Raw genomic sequence first — 23,891 nt, 5'->3', positions numbered from 1 at the left:
TCCAACCACTTGCGTACAGAACTTTTTTCTAATCTCCATTTTAGTTCTGTTTGTGATTATTTTACATTTGTATCCTTTCTTTACCATCTTGCTGATCACAGAAAACAATTGATCACTACTCACCTGATCATAATCCTCAGGACCTCTATCAGATTGCCTTTTCCGTTGTTCTTGTATCCTTCCTATAATGGGGGAACAAAATTGTACACAGTACTCCCGACTGGAGCCTAAGATCTTGTGCAAATCCAACATTACCTCATAGCTTTTTAATCTATACCTCTAGCTACAAAACCAAAAAATTCTGTTTCCCTTTTTATGGCTTTATCTATTTGTTAATTTTATATGTATGCATCAGCCATTTAGGGTAGCGCATTCTACATTTTAATAACCCACCAAAAAAATCTTCTAACATCCTCCTTTGTTCTAGTGACAATCTGCAGTCTGTGCCCTCTTGTTGACAATTTTCTAACCGATGGAAATCTCTTTCATAACTTGCCCCCTCAAAATCTTTCCTAATTTTCGAAAGCTTCTATTTGATCCCCTTGTAACCATCTCGTCCTCCAACACATTCAGCCCCAGGACCGTCACACAGGTGCTTCTTTCCTCCATCAATCTTCCCTTCCTCCTCCAAATAAAAAAGTTTGACTTTACGGATCAGTATTTCCTGGTTTCCCTCCCACTTCTTCGGTAATGCCGGTTCAGAAGCAACACTCTGGCTCCTGACTCCAAAGGTTGTGGATTGAAGAGCCACTCTCAGGTCTTGAGCAAAGTGCTGACACTTCAGTGCAGTGCGAAGGGGGCGCTGCATCGTCCGAGGTGCTGTCTTTCAGATGAGACGTTGAATCTTATTTGAAGAACAGCGTGGTGTCCTGACCAACATTAATCCCTCAACATGCCTAGCAAAAATGAAATGATCTTGTCATTTATCTCACTGCTGTTTATGGAACGTTGCTGTGCACAATTGGCTCCTGTCGGCATAACAACAGTGATTGCATTTGAAAGAATAATTCATTGACTGACAGCCTGAGAACATGATAAGGTCCTATACAGATGCAAGGTTTTTTATCTTTTTATACTCTGTTCTATCTTTTACCTTGGTTTTCAATTAATAAACTGTACTGAATACTGGACTATGAGTAGCTACTGAAACATGTTCAGTATGTTTGTTTTCCTTCCATTTTTAGGTGCTGCCTTACTGGGGGAACCCACATGATAGAAAAGTGATCAGGAAGTTCTGGAGCCAGGTAAGGTTTACTCTGACTCCTATCTCATTGACTGATAACCGCTATATTTAACCGTCAGACAGGATTGGACACTCTGTGAACAGCTCAGTATAGTGCTTTATTCTACTCCCCTCATAACTCATTGGGTCCGCAAACTGCCTGGTGTTCAAACATGCCAGGCACACCCGGGATTGATGGCTTATCTCAGTCTGGCAGTGCTGGAGAGCAGCAACTGATCCTGGGGTAAGGAAGGGGAAAGTTATACAGGTCTCAACACTTGCACTGTGAACCTTGTTGGCCAATGTCTTGGGTGACGGGGTGAGGCTGCCTTTCCTTCCATGGTTGAAATATATCCTGAACCATAAGAACATAAGAAATAGGAGCAGGAGTAGGCCACCTTGCCTCTCGAGCCTGCTCCGCCATTCAGTAAGATCGTGGCTGATCTGATCATGGACTCAGCTCTACTTCCCTGCCTGCTCCCCATAACCCTTTACTCCCATATCGCTCAAAAATCTGTCCACCTCCGCCTTAAATATATTCAATGAACTCCCATATCGCTCAAAAATCTGTCCACCTCCGCCTTAAATATATTCAATGACCCAGCCTCCACAGCTCTCTGGGGCAGAGAATTCCACAGATTTACAACCCTCTGAAAGAAGAAATTCCTCCTCATCTCAGTTTTAAATGGGTGGCCCCCTATTCTGAGACTATGCCCCCTAGTTTTAGTTTCCCCTATGAATGGAAAAATCCTCTCTGCATCCACCTTGTTGAGCCCCATCGTTATCTTGTATGCTTCGATAAGATCACCTCTCATTCTTCTGAACTCCAATGAATATAGACCCAACCTGCTCAACCTATCTTAGTAAGTCAACCCCCTCATGTCCGGAATCAACCTAGTGAACCTTATCTGAACAGCCTCCAATGCAAATATATCCTTTCTTAAATACGGAGACCAAAACTGTACGCAGTACTCTAGATGTGGCCTCACCAATACCCTGTACAGTTGTAGCAGGACTTCTCTGCTTTTATACTCTATCCCCCTTGCAATAAAGGCCAACATTCCATTTGCCTTCCTGATTACTTGCTGTACCTGCATACTAACTTTTTGTGTTTCATGCACAGGAACCCCCAGGTCTCTCTCTACTGCAGCATTTTACTATTTTTCTCCATTTAAATTATAATTTCCTTTTCTGTTTTTTCTGCCAAAGTGGATAACCTCACATTTTCTCACATTATACTCCATCTGCCAAATTTTTGCCATTCACTTAGCCTGTCTATCACTTTGCAGATTTTTTTGTGTCCTCACCATTTGCTTTCCCACCCATCTTTGTATCATCAGCAAACTTGGCTACATTACACTCGATCCCTTCATTCAAATCATTAATATAGATTGTAAATAGTTGATGACCCAGCACCGATCCCTGCGGCATCCCACTAGTTACTGTTTGCCAACCAGAAAATGACCCATTTATCCCGACTCTCTCTTTTCTGTTAGTTAGCCAATCCTCTATCCATGCTAATATATTACTCCCAACCCCGTGAACTTTTATCTTGTGGCACTTTATCGAATGCCTTCTGGAAATCCAAATACACCACAACCACTAGTTCCCCCTTATCCACCCTGCTCGTTACATCCTCAAAGAACTCCAGCAAATTTGTCAGACATGATTGCCCTTTCATAAAACCATGTTGACTCTGCTTGATTGAATTATGCTTTTCCAAATGTCCTGCTACTACTTCTTAAATAATGGACTCAAGCATTTTCTCAACGACAGATGTTAGGCTAACTAGTCTATAGTTTCCAGCATTTTGTCTGCCTCCTTTTTTTAAATAGGGGCTGTCATATATTCAACCAGCATTGTAACCCATGTGTAAACTGACCTAAGTTGTACACCGTGAGAACACTGACCACTAGGTGGGAGACACTCCTAACCTGGACCTTCAGGTATAAAAGGGGAAGCTCCACCCACCTTCATCACTTGAGTGCTAAGGAATAAAGGACAGGTCACAGACTGACCTCTCAAGCATGGGCCTCGTGTGCATTTATACTGTGTAGTAAGGACGTATCAGGGGCGTTACATTTGCGATTTTCCAATCCGCTGGGACCGCCCCAGAATCCAGTAAATTTTAGGAGATTACAACCAATGCATCCACTATCTCTGCAGCCACTTATTTTAAGACCCTAGGATGCAAGCCATCAGGACCAAGGGACTTGTCCACCTTTAGTCCCATTATTTTACCTAGTACTACTTCATTAGTGATAGTGATTGTATTAAGTTCCTTCCTACCTATATAGCCCCTTGATTATCAATTATTGGGATGTATTTAGTGTCTTCTACCGTGAAGACCGATACAATATATTTGTTCAATGTCTCTGCCATTTCCCTGTTCTCCATTATTAATTCCCCAGTCTTATCCTCTATGCGACCAACATTTAATTTAGCCACTCTTTTCCTTTTTATGTACCTGTAGAAATCCTTACTTTCTAAGATGTTTTTATATTTTGTGCTAGTTTACTTTCATAATCTATCTTCCCTCTCTATCATTTTTAGTTGTTCTCTGCTGGCTTTTAAAAGTTTCCCAATCCTCTGCCCCCCCCCCCCACCCCACTGGTCTTGGCCATATTGCATGCCATTGTTTTCAATTTGATACCATCCCTTATTTTCTTAGTTAACCACAGATGGTTATCCCTTCCCTTACAGTCTTTCCTTCTCATTGGGATATATTTTTGTTGCGTGTTATGAAATCTCTCCTTAAATGTCTGCCACTGCTCATCAACCGTCCCATTCTTTACTCTATTTTCCCCAGTCCACTTTAGCCAACTCTGCCCTCATACCTTTGTAGTCTCCTTTATTTAAGCTTCAGACCCTGGTTTGAGAAACAACTTTCTAACCCTCCAACTGCATTTGAAATTCAACCATGTTATGGTCACTGATTCCTAGAGGATCCTTTACTACGAGATCATTTATTAATCCTGTCTTATTGCACAGTACCAGATCTAAGATAGCCTGCTCCCTGGTTGGTTCCGCAACGTACTGTTCAAGGAAACTGTCCCGGATACACTCTGAACTCTTCCTCAAGGCTACCCTGGCCAATTTGCTTTGTCCAATCAATATGAAGGTTAAAATCGCCCATGATTATTGCCATTCCTTTATTACAAGCCTCCATTATTTCTTGATTTATATTCCGTCCAACAGTGTAGCTACTGTTAGGGGGCCTATAGACTACGCCCACCAGCGACTTATTTCCCTTATTTTCCTTATCTCCACCCAAACTGATTCAACGTCTTGATCTTCTGAATCAATATCGTTTCTCACTAACGCACTGATCCCATCCTTTATTAACAGAGCTACCCCACCTCCTTTTCCTTTCTGTCTGTCCTTCCGAATTGTCAAATACCCCATAATATTTAGTCCCCAGTCCTGGTCACCTTGTAACCATGTCTCTGTAATGGCTATCAGATCATGCCCATTTGTATGTATTTGTGCTGTCAACTCATCTATCGTGTGTCGTCTCACACGCAAATAAAGTACTGACGGATAATCACCACATCAGCCAGGAATCCAAACTTTGAGGAGAGATTGGGATTGGGGAGAGATACCCTCTGCATGTCCCATTGGCTGCAGGTGCAAGTTCCTGGATGTAGGACCTGCTAAAATTATTCTGGGATGTGTGCGATGAGCTTACATAAGAACATATGATAAGAACATAAGAACATGGAACAGGAGTAGGCCATGTAGCCCCTCGAGCCTGCTCCGCCATTCAACAAGATCATGGCTGATCTGGCCGTGGACTCAGCTCCACTTACCCGCCCGCTCCACGTAACCCTTAATTCCCTTATTGGCTAAAAATCTTTCCATCTGTGATTTGAATACATTTAATGAGCTAGCCTCAACTGCTTCCTTGGGCAGAGAATTCCACAGATTCACAACCCTCTGGGAGAAGAAATTCCTTCTCAACTCGGTTTTAAATTGGCTCCCCCGTATTATGAGGCTGTGCCCCCTAGTTCTAGTCTCCCCGACCAGTGGAAACAACCTCTCTGCCTCTATCTTGTCTATCCCTTTCATTATTTTAAATGTTTCTATAAGATCACCCCTCATCCTTTTGAGCTCCAACGAGTAAAGACCCAGTCTACTCAATCTATCATCATAAGGTAACCCCCTCATCTCCGGAATAAGCCGAGTGAATCGTCTCTGTACCCCCTCCAAAGCCAGTATATCCTTCCTGAAGTAAGGTGACCAAAACTGCACACAGTATTCCAGATATGGCCTCACCAATACTCTGTATAGTTGTAGCAGAACCTCCCTGCTTTTGTACTCCATCCCTCTCGCAACGAAGGCCAACATTCCATTCGCCTTCCTGACTACCTGCTGCACCTGCAAACTAACTTTTTGGGATTCATGCACAAGGACCCCCAGGTCCCTCTGCACCGCAGCATGTTGTAATTTTCTCCCCATTCAAATAATATTCCCTTTTACTGTTTTTTTTTTTCCAAGGTGGATGACCTCTCATTTTCCAACATTGTATTCCATCTGCCAAACCTTAGCCCATTCGCTTAACCTATCTAAATCTCTTTGCAGCCTCTCTGTGTCCTCTACACAACCCGCTTTCCCACTAATCTTCGTGTCATCTTCAAATTTTGTTACACTACACTCTGTCCCCTCTTCCAGGTCATCGATGTATATTGTAAACAGTTGTGGCCCCAGCACCGGTCCCTGTGGCACACCACTAACCACCGATTCCAACCCGAAAAGGACCCATTTATCCTGATTCTCTGCTTTCTGTTAGCCAGCCAATTCTCTATCCATGCTAATACATTTCCTCTGACTCTGCGTACCTTTATCTTCTGCAGTAACCTTTTGGGCCCAAGTTTCAGGTCGCGCCTAGCACGGCGTAGCCCCGACCTGGACGCCCGTTTTTCGAGACACAATATGCGCCTAAAAAAAACTTCCAGATTCTCCGGCTCCCTGGTGGTCCTCTGGCGCGGCACAGCAAAAGCTGTAGGGGGCGGAGCTAGATCCCTGCGCTGAAAACAGTGCCGGGACCTCTGCACATGCGCGCTACAGTGGGCACGCAAGTGCAGTAGCTCCAAGCGCCCAAAACTGTGTGGGAGGGGCCCGAAGCACGCAGCCCTTATCCCTGGCCCAATGGGCTCACTGGGGCTGCGTGAATAAGGCTCCTCCCACGCCCAGCTCCTGCTTCGACTGGACCGGACATGACTTGACTCCCGCTCCCACCCCCCCCCCCCCCGACCGATCTCCTCTCCCCACCCCCCCCCCCCCCGACCGACCGACCCCCTCCCTCCGCCCCGACCCGCTCTCCCCCCGATTCGCGCTCCCGACACCCCCGGACCCGACGCCAACTTCCTGTCAATCCAGTAAGTCTAAGCTCGAAGTCTTGGGCCCGGCCGGGCCAGGCCCATTCAGCCTCCCTCTTCTCACTCACTCACTCACTCACTCACTCACTCACTCACTCACTCACTCACTCACTCACTCACTCACTCACTCACTCACTCACTCACTCACACTCACACTCACACTCACACTCACACTCACTCACTCACTCACTCACTCACTCACTCACTCACTCACTCACTCACTCACTCACTCACTCACTCACTCACTCACTCACTCTCTCTCTCTCTTTCTCTCTTTCTCTCTCTCTTCCCCCTTCTCTCCCCCTTCCCCTCCCTCTCTTCTCTTCCCCCCTCCCCTCCCTCCCTCCTCCTACCTCTCCTCCCTCCTTTCTCACCCCCCCTTCCCCCCCCATCCCCTCTTTCCCTCCCCCATCCCCTCTTTCCCTCCCCCATCCCCTCTTTCCCTCCCCCATCCCCTCTTTCCCTCCCCCACCCCCTCTTTCCCTCCCCACCCCCTCTTTCCCTCCCCACCCCCTCTTTCCCTCCCCCACCCCCTCTTTCCCTCCCCCACCCCCTCTTTCCCTCCCCCACCCCCTCTTTCCCTCCCCACCCCCTCTTTCCCTCCCCACCCCCTCTTTCCCTCCCCACCCCCTCTTTCCCTCCCCATCCCCTCTTTCCCTCCCCATCCCCTCTTTCCCTCCCCATCCCCTCTTTCCCTCCCCATCCCCTCTTTCCCTCCCCCATCCCCTCTTTCCCTCCCCCACCCCCTCTTTCCCTCCCCACCCCCTCTTTCCCTCCCCCACCCCCTCTTTCCCTCCCCCACCCCCTCTTTCCCTCCCCCACCCCCTCTTTCCCTCCCCACCCCCTCTTTCCCTCCCCACCCCCTCTTTCCCTCCCCACCCCCTCTTTCCCTCCCCATCCCCTCTTTCCCTCCCCATCCCCTCTTTCCCTCCCCATCCCCTCTTTCCCTCCCCATCCCCTCTTTCCCTCCCCATCCCCTCTTTCCCTCCCCCATCCCCTCTTTCCCTCCCCCATCCCCTCTTTCCCTCCCCCATCCCCTCTTTCCCTCCCCCATCCCCTCTTTCCCTCCCCCATCCCCTCTTTCCCTCCCCCATCCCCTCTTTCCCTCCCCCATCCCCTCTTTCCCTCCCCCATCCCCTCTTTCCCTCCCCCATCCCCTCTTTCCCTCCCCCATCCCCTCTTTCCCTCCCCCATCCCCTCTTTCCCTCCCCCATCCCCTCTTTCCCTCCCCCATCCCCTCTTTCCCTCCCCCATCCCCTCTTTCCCTCCCCCATCCCCTCTTTCCCTCCCCCATCCCCTCTTTCCCTCCCCCATCCCCTCTTTCCCTCCCCCATCCCCTCTTTCCCTCCCCCATCCCCTCTTTCCCTCCCCCATCCCCTCTTTCCCTCCCCCATCCCCTCTTTCCCTCCCCCATCCCCTCTTTCCCTCCCCCATCCCCTCTTTCCCTCCCCCATCCCCTCTTTCCCTCCCCCATCCCCTCTTTCCCTCCCCCATCCCCTCTTTCCCTCCCCCATCCCCTCTTTCCCTCCCCCATCCCCTCTTTCCCTCCCCCATCCCCTCTTTCCCTCCCCCATCCCCTCTTTCCCTCCCCCATCCCCTCTTTCCCTCCCCCATCCCCTCTTTCCCTCCCCCATCCCTCTTTCCCTCCCCCATCCCCTCTTTCCCTCCCCCATCCCCTCTTTCCCTCCCCCATCCCCTCTTTCCCTCCCCATCCCCTCTTTCCCTCCCCCATCCCCTCTTTCCCTCCCCCATCCCCTCTTTCCCTCCCCCATCCCCTCTTTCCCTCCCCCATCCCCTCTTTCCCTCCCCCATCCCCTCTTTCCCCCCCATCCCCTCTTTCCCTCCCCCATCCCCTCTTTCCCTCCCCCATCCCCTCTTTCCCTCCCCCATCCCCTCTTTCCCTCCCCCATCCCCTCTTTCCCTCCCCCATCCCCTCTTTCCCTCCCCCATCCCCTCTTTCCCTCCCCATCCCCTCTTTCCCTCCCCCATCCCCTCTTTCCCTCCCCCATCCCCTCTTTCCCTCCCCCATCCCCTCTTTCCCTCCCCCATCCCCTCTTTCCCTCCCCATCCCCTCTTTCCCTCCCCCATCCCCTCTTTCCCTCCCCCATCCCCTCTTTCCCTCCCCCATCCCCTCTTTCCCTCCACCATCCCCTCTTTCCCTCCACCATCCCCTCTTTCCCTCCACCATCCCCTCTTTCCCTCCACCATCCCCTCTTTCCCTACGCCTGATTTGTAACCTACGCCTGATTTTCTAAAGTGTAGATTAAAAAAAAAAATTCTTATTAATTTATTGATGTTTTTATCATTTATTATTGATGATGGCTCTTTATTTGTAAAACTGAAGTGTTTAATGTTTGTAAACTTCCCTTTAAACCCCCCCTCCCCCCATTCCCTATGCCTGATTTGTAACCTACGCCTGATTTTCTGAAGTGTAGACAATGTTTTTTCGAGCGTACAAAAATCTTCACTTACTCCATTCTAAGTTAGTTTGGAGTAAGTTTTCACTGCCAAAACTTTGAAAACAGGCGTAAGTGGCCGGACACGCCCCCTTTTGAAAAAAAAATTCTGTTCCAAAGTGAAACTGTTCTAACTGACGAGAACTGGAGCAAACTAAATGCCGAGAATTTGAATTTCTAAGATACTCCGTTCTACACCAGTTGCTCCAAAAAATCAGGAGCAACTGAGGCCGAACCTTGGGCCCTTTGTATGGCACCTTATCGAATGCCTTTTAGAAATCTAAATACACCACATCCATTGGTACACCTCTATCCACCATGCTCGTTATATCCTCAAAGAATTCCAGTAAATTCTAGTTAAACATGATTTCCCCTTAATGAATCCATGCTGCTTGATTGCACTATTCCTATCTAGATGTCCCGCTATTTCTTCCTTAATGATAGCTTCAAGCATTTTCCCCACTACAGATGTTAAACTAACCGGCCTATAGTTACCTGCATTTTGTCTGCCCCCTTTTTTAAACAGAGGCTGCTTTCCAATCCGCTGGTACCTCCTCAGAGTCCAGAGAATTTTGGTAGATTATAACGAATGCATCTGCTATAACTTCCGCCATTTCTTTTAATACCCTGGGATGCATTTCATCAGGACCAGGGGACTTGTCTACCTTCAGTCCCATTAGCCTGTCCAGCACTACCCCCCAATAATAGTGATTATCTCAAGGTCCTCCCTTCCCACATTCCCGTGACCAGCAATATTTGGCATGGTTTTTGTGTCTTCCACTGTGAAGATCGAAGCAAAATAATTGTTTTAAGGTCTCAGCCATTTCCACATTTCCCATTATTAAATCCCCCTTCTCATCTTCGAAAGGACCAACATTTACTTTTGTCACTCTTTTCCGTTTTATATATCGGTAAAAGCTTTTACTATCTGTTTTTATGTTTTACGCAAGTTTACTTTCGTAATCTATCTTTCCTTTCTTTATTGCTTTCTTAGTCATTCTTTGCTGTCGTTTAAAATTTTCCCAATCTTCTAGTTTCCCACTAACATTGGCCACCCTATACGCATTGGTTTTTAATTTGATACTCTCCTTTATTTCTTTGGTTATCCATGGCTGGTTATCCCTTCTCTTACCGCCTTCCTTTTTCACTGGAATATATTTTTGTTGAGCACTATGAAAGAGCTCCTTAAAAGTCCTCCACTGTTCCTCAATTGTGCCACCGTTTAGTCTATGTTTCCAGTCTACTTTAGCCAACTCTGCCCTCATTCCACTGTAGTCCCCTTTGTTTAAGCATAGTATGCTCGTTTGAGACACTACTTCCTCACCCTTCTGGCTTAGTGAGGATCAAATACTTTCACAGTGCTGCCATCGCAAGTGAAGCCAGGCACATGGCGCGTCGCTGAGTGAGTGTGGAGAAAGTCCCAGCATGAGCATTTTACTTTCAGTTGTACTGTTTTTTTTCTAACTTTTCTTATGGGCACAGTGCTATAGGATCATTATTGAATACTGATGGGACCAAAGTCAGTTGACCCTGTGGAATTCGCACGGTCTCAACCCAGCTCGTGGGCTGTAAAATACTGTCCCTAATTGGCATTAACTTGGCCATTGAATGGCTAGTGTGGAAAGGTAAAAATGGCACACTGATGAAATTCAGCATATTGGGAGCTTTACTCTGTATCTAACCCCTGTCTGTACCTGCCCTGGGAGTGTTTGATGGGATAGTTCAGAGGTAGCTTTATTCCTTTATGACACCACTTAAAATGTACCTCTTTAACCAAGCTTTTGGTCACCTGTCCAAATATCTCTTTATGCAGCTTGGTGTCAAATTTTGTCTGATTATGCTCTTGTGAAACACCTTGGGATGTTTTAATACATTAATGGCGCTATATAAATACATGTTGGTGTTTTACAACAACTCTGAGTTTGAGAGTTTGAAACCTATCGTAGCAAGTTGGGAAACTGAAGTCAATACATCTAATTTATGGGCTGGCACCAGAAAGTTGCTGGACTGTTATAAAAACACACTCTGCCCACAAATGCGCTTCAAGGAAAGGGTACTTACCTCATGTATCTGTAATTCCAGTCCCACATTACCTGGTTGATTGTTGCTGACCTGTGAGGTGCCCCAGCGAGCCACTCAGTTGTACAAACGGGCCAGCTCGTGGTGGGCAGTAAATGGGACCTTATATCAATCACCCACATCATGAGAACAAATCAATGAAACATACTGAGCCGGACAGATCAGCTTTGTCCCAGAGCACGTCACCGATTGCGAGCAGCGGTCGCAGAAGGGAGTGGTGGTGATCAGCAGTATGTAGGAAGGGTTAGGGGAAGGCTTCTCAAGAAGGGCAGAGGAGTAGCAAGGTGGAGGGATTTAGAAAGGGAGTTCGAGTGTGGGCCGAAGAAACTGAGGGTTCAGCAGCTGAAGGAATGGAAGGAGAGGGATGTAGAGAAGGTGAAGAATGAGAGAGTGCTTGCTGGAACATAAGCTCGACTAGTTTGGAGAGGGGTGAGGCATGAGACATGGAGGGATGAGTAAATAAGGACAGGAATTTTGAAATTGATGCATTCGGAGATGGGGAACGAATGAAGGTTGTCCAGGACAGGGATGATGAAGGAGTGATACTTGGTCTGGGGTTAACATGCGGACAGCACAATTTTGGGCGAGTTACATTTCTCTGAAGGGTAGAACCAAGCAGAGTGTTGGAGTGATTGAGTCTAAATCTGGCAGGTGTGAATAAGGGTTTCAGTGGCAGTGAGGATGGGATGGGCAGTGATACAGAGGGCGAAATTGGCAATCCTCATGGCGAGGATGTGGAGTTTGTAGTTAGCTGAATTCAGAGTTGACCAGGACTGAGAGGTTTCACACTGGCTCAGTCTGAGGAAGCTGCCAGGTAGAGAGAGGGACTTGGGTGGTCAGCCAAGTAAGTGGCCTCAGTCTTGCTGATGTTGAGTTGAAGCAAATTCTCACTGATCCAGGACTTCTATGAACAGTTGGGCAGCTTGGTTGAGGAGTCAAGGGGTAGCAGAGAGTTAGATATGGGTGTCAGCATGCATGCAGAAGCTGAGCTCCTGACCATGAATTATGTCAGCCAGGGGCTGTATATTCGATAAGGAAAAGCTGGGGCGGAGTGTGGCCTACCTCAAGATGCACACAACATTGCTGCACAAGTACTTTCTGGCACAGTTGAAGCTGAATGTTCCTCTCTGAAGGCGGTTGCATGAGCTGCTATGTGTCATCTAACATCCCTTCTGTCTATGGCGCCCTCTTGGTTCTCACCATATTCACTAACTTGTGTACTGATGGGTTTAGGGTTTGTTCTATCTGCAGTGTCATTGCAGTCTTTCACTGAGATTGATCAGTTGCCAGTAATTACTGTCTTTGCTCTTCTCTTGGTTTTAGAAAACATTATACACCCAGAATGCGCCGTTTCATGTGGTGATAACCAGTTACCAGCTGGTGGTACAGGATGTGAAGTATTTTCAGCGGGTGAAGTGGCAGTACATGGTGCTGGACGAGGCCCAGGCACTTAAAAGCAGTTCCAGGTAAACCAGTCGAATTGAGATCCTCCCACATTTATCGGCTTATGACCTGATGAGTTAGATGGCAGGTGTCCAGGTGGGGAATACAGATGTTGACAGCAGTGCCTGATGGTAGGTGTACAGGTGGTGAATACAGATGTATGGGCGGGAATAAAAATGTTTGCAGCAGTGCCAGTGTAATAGTGATGTGATTTTTATTACACCTTCGAGGCACTAAGATGAATGGTAGGGTGTGGTTGGAAGTTGCCGATAGCCTTTTGATTGATGATCAGTGTTCTTGTATTGTATGTAGAGGTGCCGGAGGCCCTATCTTTCTCATTATCCTCTCGCATTGCTACCACCCCTCTGCAGCTGTGAGGGTGAGAGCTGAGGCTCTGGGCTTTTCTGCAGCTTGTTTTATTGGCACCTCCATCCTCTGTGAAGGCAAGGGGGACTGTGCCCACGATCAGTGATGGTTCAACAAGAAAATGTGGTTGAGGTAGAAGGTCACCCATGATCTTATTGAATGGCAGAGCAGGTCGAAGGGCCCTGCTCCTTCTTATGGTTAGCAGGGGGGAATTAATATGATGCATTAATGTACAACCACAGATTGGTCTGTTCCCCACCCACCCCTCCAAACAAACTGTCTTAACTTTAGGTATCATTGTGTAAGACCAGGCTGGCCTTGAACTAATATTCTGGGTTCACCTTATCTACGTAACTTGTTACTTTATACTGTGATTTTTTTTCCCCCCCTTCTCGCCATTGGAGCTTCACCAGCCTTTCCATCGAGCTGACCCCTTTTACACTTGGGATCAGTCTTCTTGTCAATGCATATACTTTCCTTGTAAACCTCATTGTGTTGTTGAGGCAGTTGGAGCACAATATTGCTCATGTTGGATATCACCCTTGTTTGAGGTCAGGCAGTGTTGTTCGACTTTGTTTATGTACAAAGCTTAAGCACACACTGTGTGCAGACAGTGCATAGAAAATGGCTGATCCCTGCTCCCAGCACCCGAGACTACAGCCATGCTCAACATTTTTGCAGAGCTGTATCAAAGCAGCACGCTTCCCTTTCCTAGCACTTATGCTAGCAGTGTGCATAAATTAGTTGTACAATTTTAGATAAAATAATTTGAAGTCTTTATCATCAATCAAAGCATACCAAAAATGGTGGAGAACCAAGAGTCTAATGAGGAACTTAACATAATTAATATAAGTAGAGAAAAAGTACTCTCGAAACTAACAGGACATAAAGCCGACAAATTCCCTGGAACTGACGGCCTACATCCTAGGATTCTAAAAGAAGTGGCTGCAGAGATAATGGATGTATTGGTTTTGGTCTTTCAAAATTCCCTAGATTCTAGAATGGCCCAAGCGGATTGGCAGGTAGCAAATGTAACGTCCCTATTCAAGAAAGGAAGGCCAGTTAGCCTGACATCAGTCGTTGGGAAAATACTGGAAACCATTGTTAAGGAAGTGGTATCGGGGCAGAGTCAACATGGTTTTATGAAAAGGAAATAATGTTTGGCAAATTTAAGAGTTTTTTGAGGATGCAACTAACAGGGTAGGTAAAGCGGAGCCAGTGGGTGTAGTATATTTGGATTTCCAAAAGGCATTCGATAACTCAACAAAAATATATCAGGGCAGGGAAAATGGAGTATGAGAAGAAGCTTGCAGGGAACATTAAGACGGATTGCAAAACTTTCTATAGATATGTAAAGAGAAAAAGGTTAGTAAAAACAAACGTAGGTCCCCTGCAGTCAGAATCAGGGGAAGTCATAACGGGGAACAAAGAAATGGCGGACCAATTGAACAAGTACTTTGGTTCGGTATTCACAAAGGAGGACACAAACAACCTTCCAGTTATAAAAGGGGTCGGGGGGTCTAGTAAGGAGGAGGAACTGAGGGAAATCCTTATTAGCCGGGAAATTGAGGAAGGACATTCTTGCTATTGAGGGACTGCAGCGAAGGTTCACCAGACTGATTCTCGGGATGGCGGGACTGACCTATCAAGAAAGACTGGATCAACTGGGCTTGTATTCACTGGAGTTCAGAAGAATGAGAGGGGACCTCATAGAAACGTTTAAAATTCTGACGGGTTTAGACAGGTTAGATGCAGGAAGAATGTTCCCAATGTTGGGGAAGTCCAGAACCAGGGGTCACAATCTAAGGATAAGGGGTAAGCCATTTAGGACCGAGATGTGGAGGAATTTCTTCACCCAGAGAGTGGTGGACCTGCGGAATTCTCTACCACAGAAAGTAGTTGAGGCCAATTCACTAAATATATTCAAAAGGGAGTTAGATGAAGTCCTTACTACTAGGGGGATCAAGGGGTATGGTGAGAAAGCAGGAATGGGGTACTGAAGTTGCATGTTCAGCCATGAACTCATTGAATGGCGGTGCAGGCTAGAAGGGCCGAATGGCCTACTCCTGCACCTATTTTCTATGTTTCTATGTTTCTATATTCTAGTGAGAAGGAAAGACTTTAGAGAAGGGAGAAGTATCCGTGGCGAATTAAGGAAGTAAAAGATGGTGTCAAATTGAAAACAAAAGCATACAATGTTGCCAAGACTAGTGGGAGGCCAGAGGATTGGGAAATTTTAAAAAAACAGCAAAGGACGACTAAAAAAAAAAGAGAAAAGATAGATATGAGAGTAAACTAGCAAGAAATACAAAAACAGATAGTAAGAGCTTCAACAGGTATGTAAAAAGTAAGAGAGTAGCTGAAGTAAACATTGGTCCCATAGATGATGAGGCTGGGGAATTAATAATGGGGAACAGGGAAATTGCAGAGACTTTGAACAAATATTGTGTATCTGTCTTCACGGTAGAAGACACTAAAAGCATCAACAATTGCACATCAGTGTCTGGCGTAAAAATAAAACTGGGAAGGTGGCTCAACCGTGGCTAACGAGGGAAATTAGGGACAGTGTTAAATCCTAGGAAAAGGCATATAAATTGGCCAGAAAAAGCAGCAAGCCTGAGGACTGGGAGAAATTTAGAATTCAGCAGAGGAGGACAAAGGGTTTAATTAGGAGGGGAAAAATAGAGTAAGCTCGCAGGGAACATAAAAACTGACTGCAAAAGCTTCTATAGATATGTGAAGAGAAAACGATTAGTGAAGACAAATGTAGGTCCCTTGCAGTCAGAGTCAGGTGAATTTTTAATGGGGAACAAACAAATGGCAGACTAATTGAACAAATAATTTGGTTCTGTCTTCACTGAGGAAGACACAAATAACCTTCCGGAAATACTAGGGGACCGAAGGTCGAGCTAGAAGGAGGAACTGAAGGAAATCCTTATTAGTCGGGAAATGGTGTTATGGAAACTGATGGGATTGAAGGCCGATAAATCTCCAGGGCCTGATAGTCTGCATCCCAGCGTACTTAAGGAAGTGGCCCTAGAAATAGTGGATGCATTGGTGGTCATTTTCCAACATTCTATAGACTCTGGATCAGTTCCTATGGATTGGAGGGTAGCTAATGTAACCCCACTTTTTAAAAAAGGAGGGAGAGAGAAAACTGATATCGGTAGTGGGAAAAATGTCAGAATCAATTATTAAAGACGTAATAGCAGTGCATTTGGAAAGCAGTGACAGGATCGGTCCAAGTCAGCATGGATGTATGAAAGGGAAATCATGCTTGACAAATCTAGAATTTTTTGAGGATGTAACGAGTAGAGTGGACAAGGGAAAACCAGCGGACGTGGTGTATTTGGACTTTCAAAAAGCTTTTGACAAAGTCCCACTTGAGATTAGTGTGCAAAATTAAAGTACATGGTATTGGGGGTAATATATTGACGTGGATAGAGAACTGGTTGGCAGACAGGAAGCAAAGAGTAGGAATAAACGGGTCCTTTTCAGACTGGCAGGCAGTGACTAGTGGGGGTACCGCAAGGTTCAGTGCTGGGACCCCAGCTATTTACAATGTACAAAAATGATTTGGACAAAGGAATTGAATTAATATCTCCAAGTTTGCAGATGACGCTAAGCTGGGTGGCAGTGAGAGCTGCGAGGAGGATGCTAAGAGGCTGCAGGGTGACTTGGGACAGGTTAGGTGAGTGGACAAATGAATGGCAGATGCAGATAAATGTGAGGTTATCCACTTAGGTGGCAAAAACAGGGAGGCAGAATATTATCTGAATGGTGATAGATTAGGAAAAGGGGAGGTGCAACGAGACCTGGGTTTCATGGTACATCAGTCATTGAAAGTTGGCATGCAGGTACAGCAGGCATTGAAGAAGGCAAATGGCATGTTGGCCTTCATAGCGAGAGGATTTGAATATAGGAGCAGGGAGGTCTTACTGCAGTTGTACAGGGTCTTGGTGAGGTCACACCTTGAATATTGTGTACAGTTTTGGTCCCCTAATCTGAGGAAGGACATTCTTGCTATTGAGGGCGTGCAGCAAAGGTTCACCAGAACTGACTCCCGGGATGGCAGGACTGACATATGAAGAAAGACTGGATCGACTAGGTTTATTATATTCACTGGAATTTAGAAGAATATCAGGCGATGTCATAGAAACATATAAAATTCTGACGGGATTGGTCAGGTTAGATGCCGGAAGAATGTTCCCGATGATGGGTAAGTCCAGAACCAGGGGTCACAGTCTTAAGGATAAGGGATAAGCCATTTAGGACCGAGATGAGGAGAAACTTCTTCACTCAGAGAATTGTGAACCTGTGGAATTCTCTACCACAGAAAGTTGTTGAGGCCAGTTCGTTAGATATATTCAAAAGGGAGTTAGATGTGGCCCTAACGGCTAAAGGGATCAAAGGGTATGGAGAGAAAGCAGGAATGGGGCACTGAAGTTGCATGATCAGACATGAACTCATTGAATGGCGGTGCAGGCTCGAAGGGCCGAATGGCCTACTCTTGCACCTATTTTCTATGTTTCTATCCCAATAATAGATAATGAAGGGACCAAAGGGAGGGGGGGAACTTAAAACAATCACTATCACTCAAAAAAAGTACTCAGTAAACTAATGGGACTCAAGGTGGACAAGTTCCCTGGACCTGATGGCCTGCATCCTAGGGTCTTAAAAGAAGTGGCTGCAGAGATAGTGGATGCATTGGTTGCAATCTACCAGTTTCCCTGGATTCTGGGGAAGTCCCAACGGATTGGAAAACCGCAACTGTAACACCCCTATTTAAAAAAGAAGGGAGGCAGAAAGCAGGAAACTATAGACCAGTTAGCCTAACATCTGTCATTGGGAAAATGCTGGAGTTCATTACTAAGGAAGCGATAGCAGGTCATTTGGAAAAGCATTTAGTCAAGCAGAGTCAGCATGGTTTTCTGAAAGGGAAATCATGTTTGACAAATTTGCTGGAGTTCTTTGAGGATGTAACAAGCAAGGTGGATAAAGGGGAACCAATGAATGTGGTGTATTTGGATTTCCAGAAGGCATTCGATAAGGTGCCACATAAAAGGTTGCACAAGATAAAAGTTCATGGGGTTGGGGGTAATATATTAGCTTGGATCGAGGATTGGTTAACTAACAGAAAATCGTTGGGATAAATGGGTGATTTTCCAGTTGGCAAACGGTAACTAGTGGGGTGCCACAGGGATCAGTGCTGGGTCCTCAACTATTTACAATCTATATTAATGATTTGGATGAAGGGACTGAGTGTAATGTAGCCAAGTTTGCTGCTGATACAAAGATGGGTGGGAAAGCAAATTGTGAGGAGAACACAAAAAAATCTACAAAGGGATATAGACAGGCTAAGTGAGTGGGCAAAAATTTGGCAGATGGAGTATAATGTGGGAAAGTGTGAGGTTATCCACATGGCAGAAAAAATAGAAAAGCAAATTATGATTTAAATAGAGAGAGAGATTACAAAATGCTGCAGTACAGCGGGACCTGGGGGTCCTTGTGCATGAAGGCCTCAGCCTCACTGGACCGCTGCGAAAAAGCTTGTTTTGGTACAGCTGGACGGGCTGAAGATTTTCACAGCGGAAGTTCGCTGGCGGGAGGGGGTAGGGGTAGATTGGACGTGCGCGATGTGAATACGCATTTAGCATGCTTCAGCAGCAGCAGAGTGGTGGGGTGATGGTGGGTGGTGGGTGCGGGGGGGGGGGGTGTGGGGGGAAGCTTGTCACCGCCTGGATAACACAGAAGCGGAATTTGGATAATGGCGGCCATTACACGGAAAGTCAGAGGCCATTGCACTCCGCAGTGTGGCCGCCGTTTTCTGATGTTAAGGGGCCTTAAGGAAAGGGGCAATTTCGGTCCCAAAGCGCCTGCAAAGGGATATAGATCGACTGAGTGAGTGGGCAGTAAGGTGGCAGATGGAGTATAATGTCGGGAAATGTGAGGTTATTCACTTTGGTAGGAAGAATAGAAAAACAGAATAGTTATTAAATGGTGAGAAATTTTCAAATGTTGGTGTTCAGAGGGACCTGGGTGTCCTTGTGCACGAAACACAGAAAGCTAGCATGCAAGAAGGAAGGCAAATGGCATGTTGGCCTTTATTGCACGGGGGTTGGAGTATAAGAGTGAGGGAGTGAGGAAGTCTTGCTACAACTGTACAGGGACTTGGTGAGACCACACCTGGAATACTGCGCACAGTTTAGGTCTCCTTATCCAAGGAAGAATATAGTTACCTTGGAAGCGGTGCAATAAAACTTCACTAAATTGATTCCTGGGATGAGAGGGTTGTCCTATGAGGAGAGATTGTGTAGAATGGATCGATACTCTCTCGAGTTAAGAAGAATGAGAGGTGATCTCATTGAAACATACAAGATTCTGAGGGTGATTGACAGGGTAGATGCTGAGAGGATGTTTCCCCTGGCTGGAGAGTCTAGAACTAGTGGGCACAGTCTCAGGATAAGGGGTCAGCCATTTTAGACTGAGATGAGAAGGAATTTCTTCACTCAGAGGTTGGTGAATCTTTGGAATTCTCTGCCCCAGAGGGCAGTGGATGCTGAGTCGTTGAGTATATTCAAGGCTGAGATATATAGATTTTTGGAGTTTAGGGGAATCGAGGGATATGGAGATTGGGCAGGGAAGTGGCGTTGAGGTCGAGGATCAGCCATGTTCTTATTGAATGGCAGAGCAGGCTCGAGGGGCTGTAGGGCCTACTCCTCCTATTTCTTATATTATGTTCTTAATCTCGTGGTTCTCTTCTTGACTCCTGCAAGCTTGGCTTTGTTGGTACTACTCCCACCACTGAGTCAGAAGGTTATGGGTTCCATTCCCCTCCTAGACCCAAGCACATAATATTGGCTGATAGTTGAGTGCCTTACTTGGGGAGCCTTGGAGGAAATGGTGAACTGAGACCCTATCTCTCTATTCAGGTGAATGTTAAAGATCTTTTTTCAAAGAAGCGCAGGAGTTCTCCAAACATCCTGGCCAACATCCACCTTGTAAATCGGGTTGTTACATGGAATAGTGTCAAATCCTTTCCTGAAATTCAGGTAGATAACATCCACTGCCTCGCTCTTGTCCATTGAGTGGTTAACATACCCAAAGAAATCCTGTTAAGTTGGTCAGTCACGACCTACGCTGGCTCTATCTAATTAGATTGTAACCCCTCCTGTTATGCTTCATAGAATCATGGAAACTTGCAGCACAGAAGGAGGCCATTCGGCCCATCGAATCTGTGCCGGCTCTGTGAAAGAGCAGTCGTGTTTAGTCCCAGAGCCCCGCTTTTTGTCCATATTCCTACAAGTTCCTCATCCTCAAGAACCTGTCCGACTCCCTTTTCAAATTATTGCTGGAATCAGCTCCTGTCACCTTTTCAGGCAGAGCATTCCCGATCCCCACAACTGTGTGTGAAAACGTTTCTCCTCCTCTCCCCTCTGGATATTTTGCCAATGATTTTGAATACGTGACCTCTAATTATTGACCCGCTCACCAGAGGGAGTATTTTTTCCCTGTTCAAAAGCTCTCATCGTCTTGAGAATCTCTACGAGATCTCTTAACCGTCTCTGTTCCAAGGAGAACAGGCCTAACGTTTCTACCTCTCCTAACGGAAATCCCTCATCCCTGGTACCATCCTGGTAAACCTCCCCTCTACCCTTTCTAAGGCCGTTACAAGTTTCCTGTAGAGTGGTGCCCACAATTGTCCATGATTTCCTTTGCTTTTATATTCTATTTCTCTATTTATAAACCCAAGTAAACCTATGTGCTTTTTTAAACTACCTTATCAACTTGCACTACCACTTTAAGGTTTTGTGTCGATGGACACCAAGGTCACTCTGCTCATCTACACTTTTCAAAATTCTGCCATTTTTAGTATACAGGTGCAGCGTTCCAGAGTTCCGGAATCCGTAAAATGTCCCGGAATCCGGACCCTGCTGTCCTCGAGGTGCTGCAGTTGCCCGACCTCGGGCCTCGCCACACCGCCCCTCGCTGTCACCCAACCTCGGGCCTCACGCCGCCGCTGCCCGACCTCAGGGCCTCCTCGTCGGCTGGCCGAAACACCACCTCTTCGTCGGGGCCCTGCCCGACGACCTCATCGCCCGGCAACCCAAACAGCTCTTTGACGAGCACCCGGCCACCCCCCACACCCTTTCTGATGTTCCAAAATCTGGAAATACCCGAACCTGAGCTCGGGTGTTTACGGATTCGTGACGTCAGAAAGACATTCCAAAGTCTGGCAAAACGCAAAATCCAGAACAGCCCTGGTCCCGAGGGTTGCGGATTCGGGACTCTGCACCTGTACTGTCTTTCCATATTTGTCTTCCCAAAGTGCATCACTTCACACTTCTCTGCATTGAACTGCCCATTTCACCATCCTGTCTGTCATCTTGAAGCTTATAACTGTCCTCATCACCATCTCCTACTTTGCCAAGTTTCGTACCATCTGCAAACTTTATAATGCTGCACCCTACACCAGAGTCTACGTCTGTAGTGGGCCTGGGGGCTGTAGTGGTCTATTCAGGCCCTGTCCATTGCAGTGACTGAGCTAGTTCGTGCAGGCAACGTGTGTTAACCCTGCCAGATGTGCTGGTTGCTTGCTGTCAGGGTTTTCATACAGTTGGTGCAGGGTTCTCCCCAAGAGTTTCATTAAACTGGATGCACTATGCACTGAAAGATGAGGACAGGGGATAAAGCACACAGCTTTGGTTATAGAGGCATTTTGGTGCTTTTGTGTATGTTTGAGTTTTCTGAGCCCTTTCTTTCTTTGTGCAGTGTTCGTTGGAAGATTTTGCTGCAGTTTCAGTGCCGAAATCGACTGCTGCTGACGGGGACCCCCATTCAGAACACCATGGCAGAGGTCAGTAACTTAAAGTACCCCTCGACATGAGAGCTGTTTAATCACAGGTACCCAAAGGTAGCCATACCTATACAATGCATTTGTAGGTGGAGGAATGACTTTGTCCTCCTGTGTGCAACACCTAGCAATTTGTGTTTCTGTTTTCTCTGATTTTTGATAGAACTGTTTAAAATTATGAAAGGATGGCACAGGGCAGATAGAAGCTGACTGTTGCCAGTAGCTGAGGGGTCTAGAATGAGGCACCATGAATACAAAATGTAAGTGATTTAGAGCCACCCTGTGGGACTGTGATCCAGATCGTGTCGGTCTGACTATCCTCCCCATGTGGGACTGTGATCCTGATCCTGTCTGTCTGTCCTCACCTTGTGGGCCTGTGATCCTGATCGTGTCTGTTTTGTCTGTCCTCACCCTGTGGGACTGTGATCCTGATCGTGTCTGTCTGTCTGTCCTCACCCTGTGGGACTGTGATCCTGATCCTGTCTGTCTGTCCTCACCCTGTGGAACTGTGATCCAGATCGTGACTGTCCTCACCATGTGGGACTGTGATCCTGATCGTGTCGGTCTGTCTGTCCTCACCCTGTGGGACTGTGATCCTGATCCTGTCTGTCTCTCTTCACCCTGTGGGACTGTGATCCTGATCATGTCTCTCTTCACCCTGTGGGACTGTGATCCTGATCGTGTCTGTCTGTCGGTCCTCACCCTGTGGTCCTCGTCTGCCGCAAACCCATATTCTCCTTGCGGAATGCTGAATCATCCCAGTTCATTCTGTTTTAAATGTGGTGGTCCCTTATTGCTGACGGAACTCCTCATTCTTTCTGGTTGGTCTGTATGCTGTTGAGTGGCTAGAATCATAGAAGTAGAAAAATTATGGCACAGAAGGAGGCCATTCAGCCCATCATGTCCGTGCCGGTAGAAAAAGAGCTACCCAGCCTAATCCTACCTTCTAGCACTAGGTCAAATAGCCTGTAGGTCACGGCTCTTCAATGCACATCCAAGTACTTTTTAAATGTGATGAGCGTTTCTGCCTTTGCCACTCTTTCAAGCAGTGAGTTCCAGACTCCCACCACCCTCTGGGTGAAGAAATGTTTCCTCATCTCCCCTCTAATCCTTCTACCAATTACTTTAATTCTATGCCTCATGGTTATTGACCCCTCTGCTAAGGGAAATAGGTCCTTCCTATCCACTCCATCTAGGCCCCTCCTAATTTTATATACCTCAGTAAGGTCTCCCCTCAGCCTCAGAGCAGTCTGGGGAGTCTGGCATGGCCAGGGGCGGGGTTGGGGGTTTGGAGGCAGAACGTGATGGGTGGGAGGGGTCAACGGTTCCAGGTTCGGCAGCGTCGGCTGCGGGTCTGGGGTCTGTTGGGTAGCTGGGGCTGGGTGGGGGTTTGGAGGCAGAGCGGGGTGGGTGGGAGGAGTCAACGGTTCCAGGTTTGGCAGCGTCGGCTGCGGGTCAGGGGTCGTGGGTTCCAGGTCAGGGGTCGGCGGCCGTGAAAAACCTGCGTTGAAGACCTGCAAAAAAGGTAAGTTAAAGTTTTTATTTTTAAATTCTTTTTCAGCGATTTATTAGGTAAGAGTTTTCTGAATGTTTTGTGAATTTTTGTTTCTTGGAATTTAAGGGAGCTGTTTTTCCCCTTCCCTAGGCCCAACTCGCAGCGGTAATCAGTTTTTTTAAAAAGTCCAGATTTTGGAACATTTTCCGGTTTCCAGACCACCCCGCCACGGATTGGTCCGGATTCCGGAACATTCCAAATTTTGGAACTCTGGATTTCGGATGTTCTCCAACGTTAGCACTTCTCCAATCCTCTGGAAAAACTCCTGTTACCAGGGAGGATTGGAAAATGATGGTCAGAGCCTCTGCAATTTCCTCCCTTGCTTCTTTTAATAGCCTCGGATATATTTCATTCGGTCCTGACGATTTATCTACTTTCAAGGATGCTAAACCCCTTAATACTTCATCTCTAACTATGTTTATCCTGTCCAATATTTCACGATTTTCCTCCTGAACTTCAACATCAGCATCGTCCCCCTCTTGTGAAGACAGCCGCAAAGTGTTCATTTAGTACCTTACCCACATCCTCTGCCTCCACA

At 46.8% G+C, this 23,891-nt stretch overlaps 1 protein-coding gene across 1 annotated transcript; it reads left to right on the top strand.

Moving 5' to 3' along the window:
- Positions 1 to 1,184: 1,184 nt before the first annotated feature.
- On the top strand, positions 1,185 to 21,801 carry LOC139247280 (chromatin-remodeling ATPase INO80-like; the record flags this gene model as incomplete). The annotated part of the gene is made up of 3 exons (XM_070871589.1): positions 1,185 to 1,244; positions 12,459 to 12,601; positions 21,717 to 21,801. Coding segments are annotated over 3 exons (288 nt in total), but the record flags the coding sequence as incomplete, so codon positions are not given.
- Positions 21,802 to 23,891: the final 2,090 nt, after the last annotated feature.

Source organism: Pristiophorus japonicus, unplaced genomic scaffold (assembly GCF_044704955.1).
Source record: "Pristiophorus japonicus isolate sPriJap1 unplaced genomic scaffold, sPriJap1.hap1 HAP1_SCAFFOLD_2673, whole genome shotgun sequence".
Classification (NCBI taxonomy): domain Eukaryota; kingdom Metazoa; phylum Chordata; class Chondrichthyes; family Pristiophoridae; genus Pristiophorus; species Pristiophorus japonicus.
The sequence above is the reverse complement of the archived record's forward strand: the minus strand, read 5'-3'. Positions and strand labels throughout refer to the sequence as shown.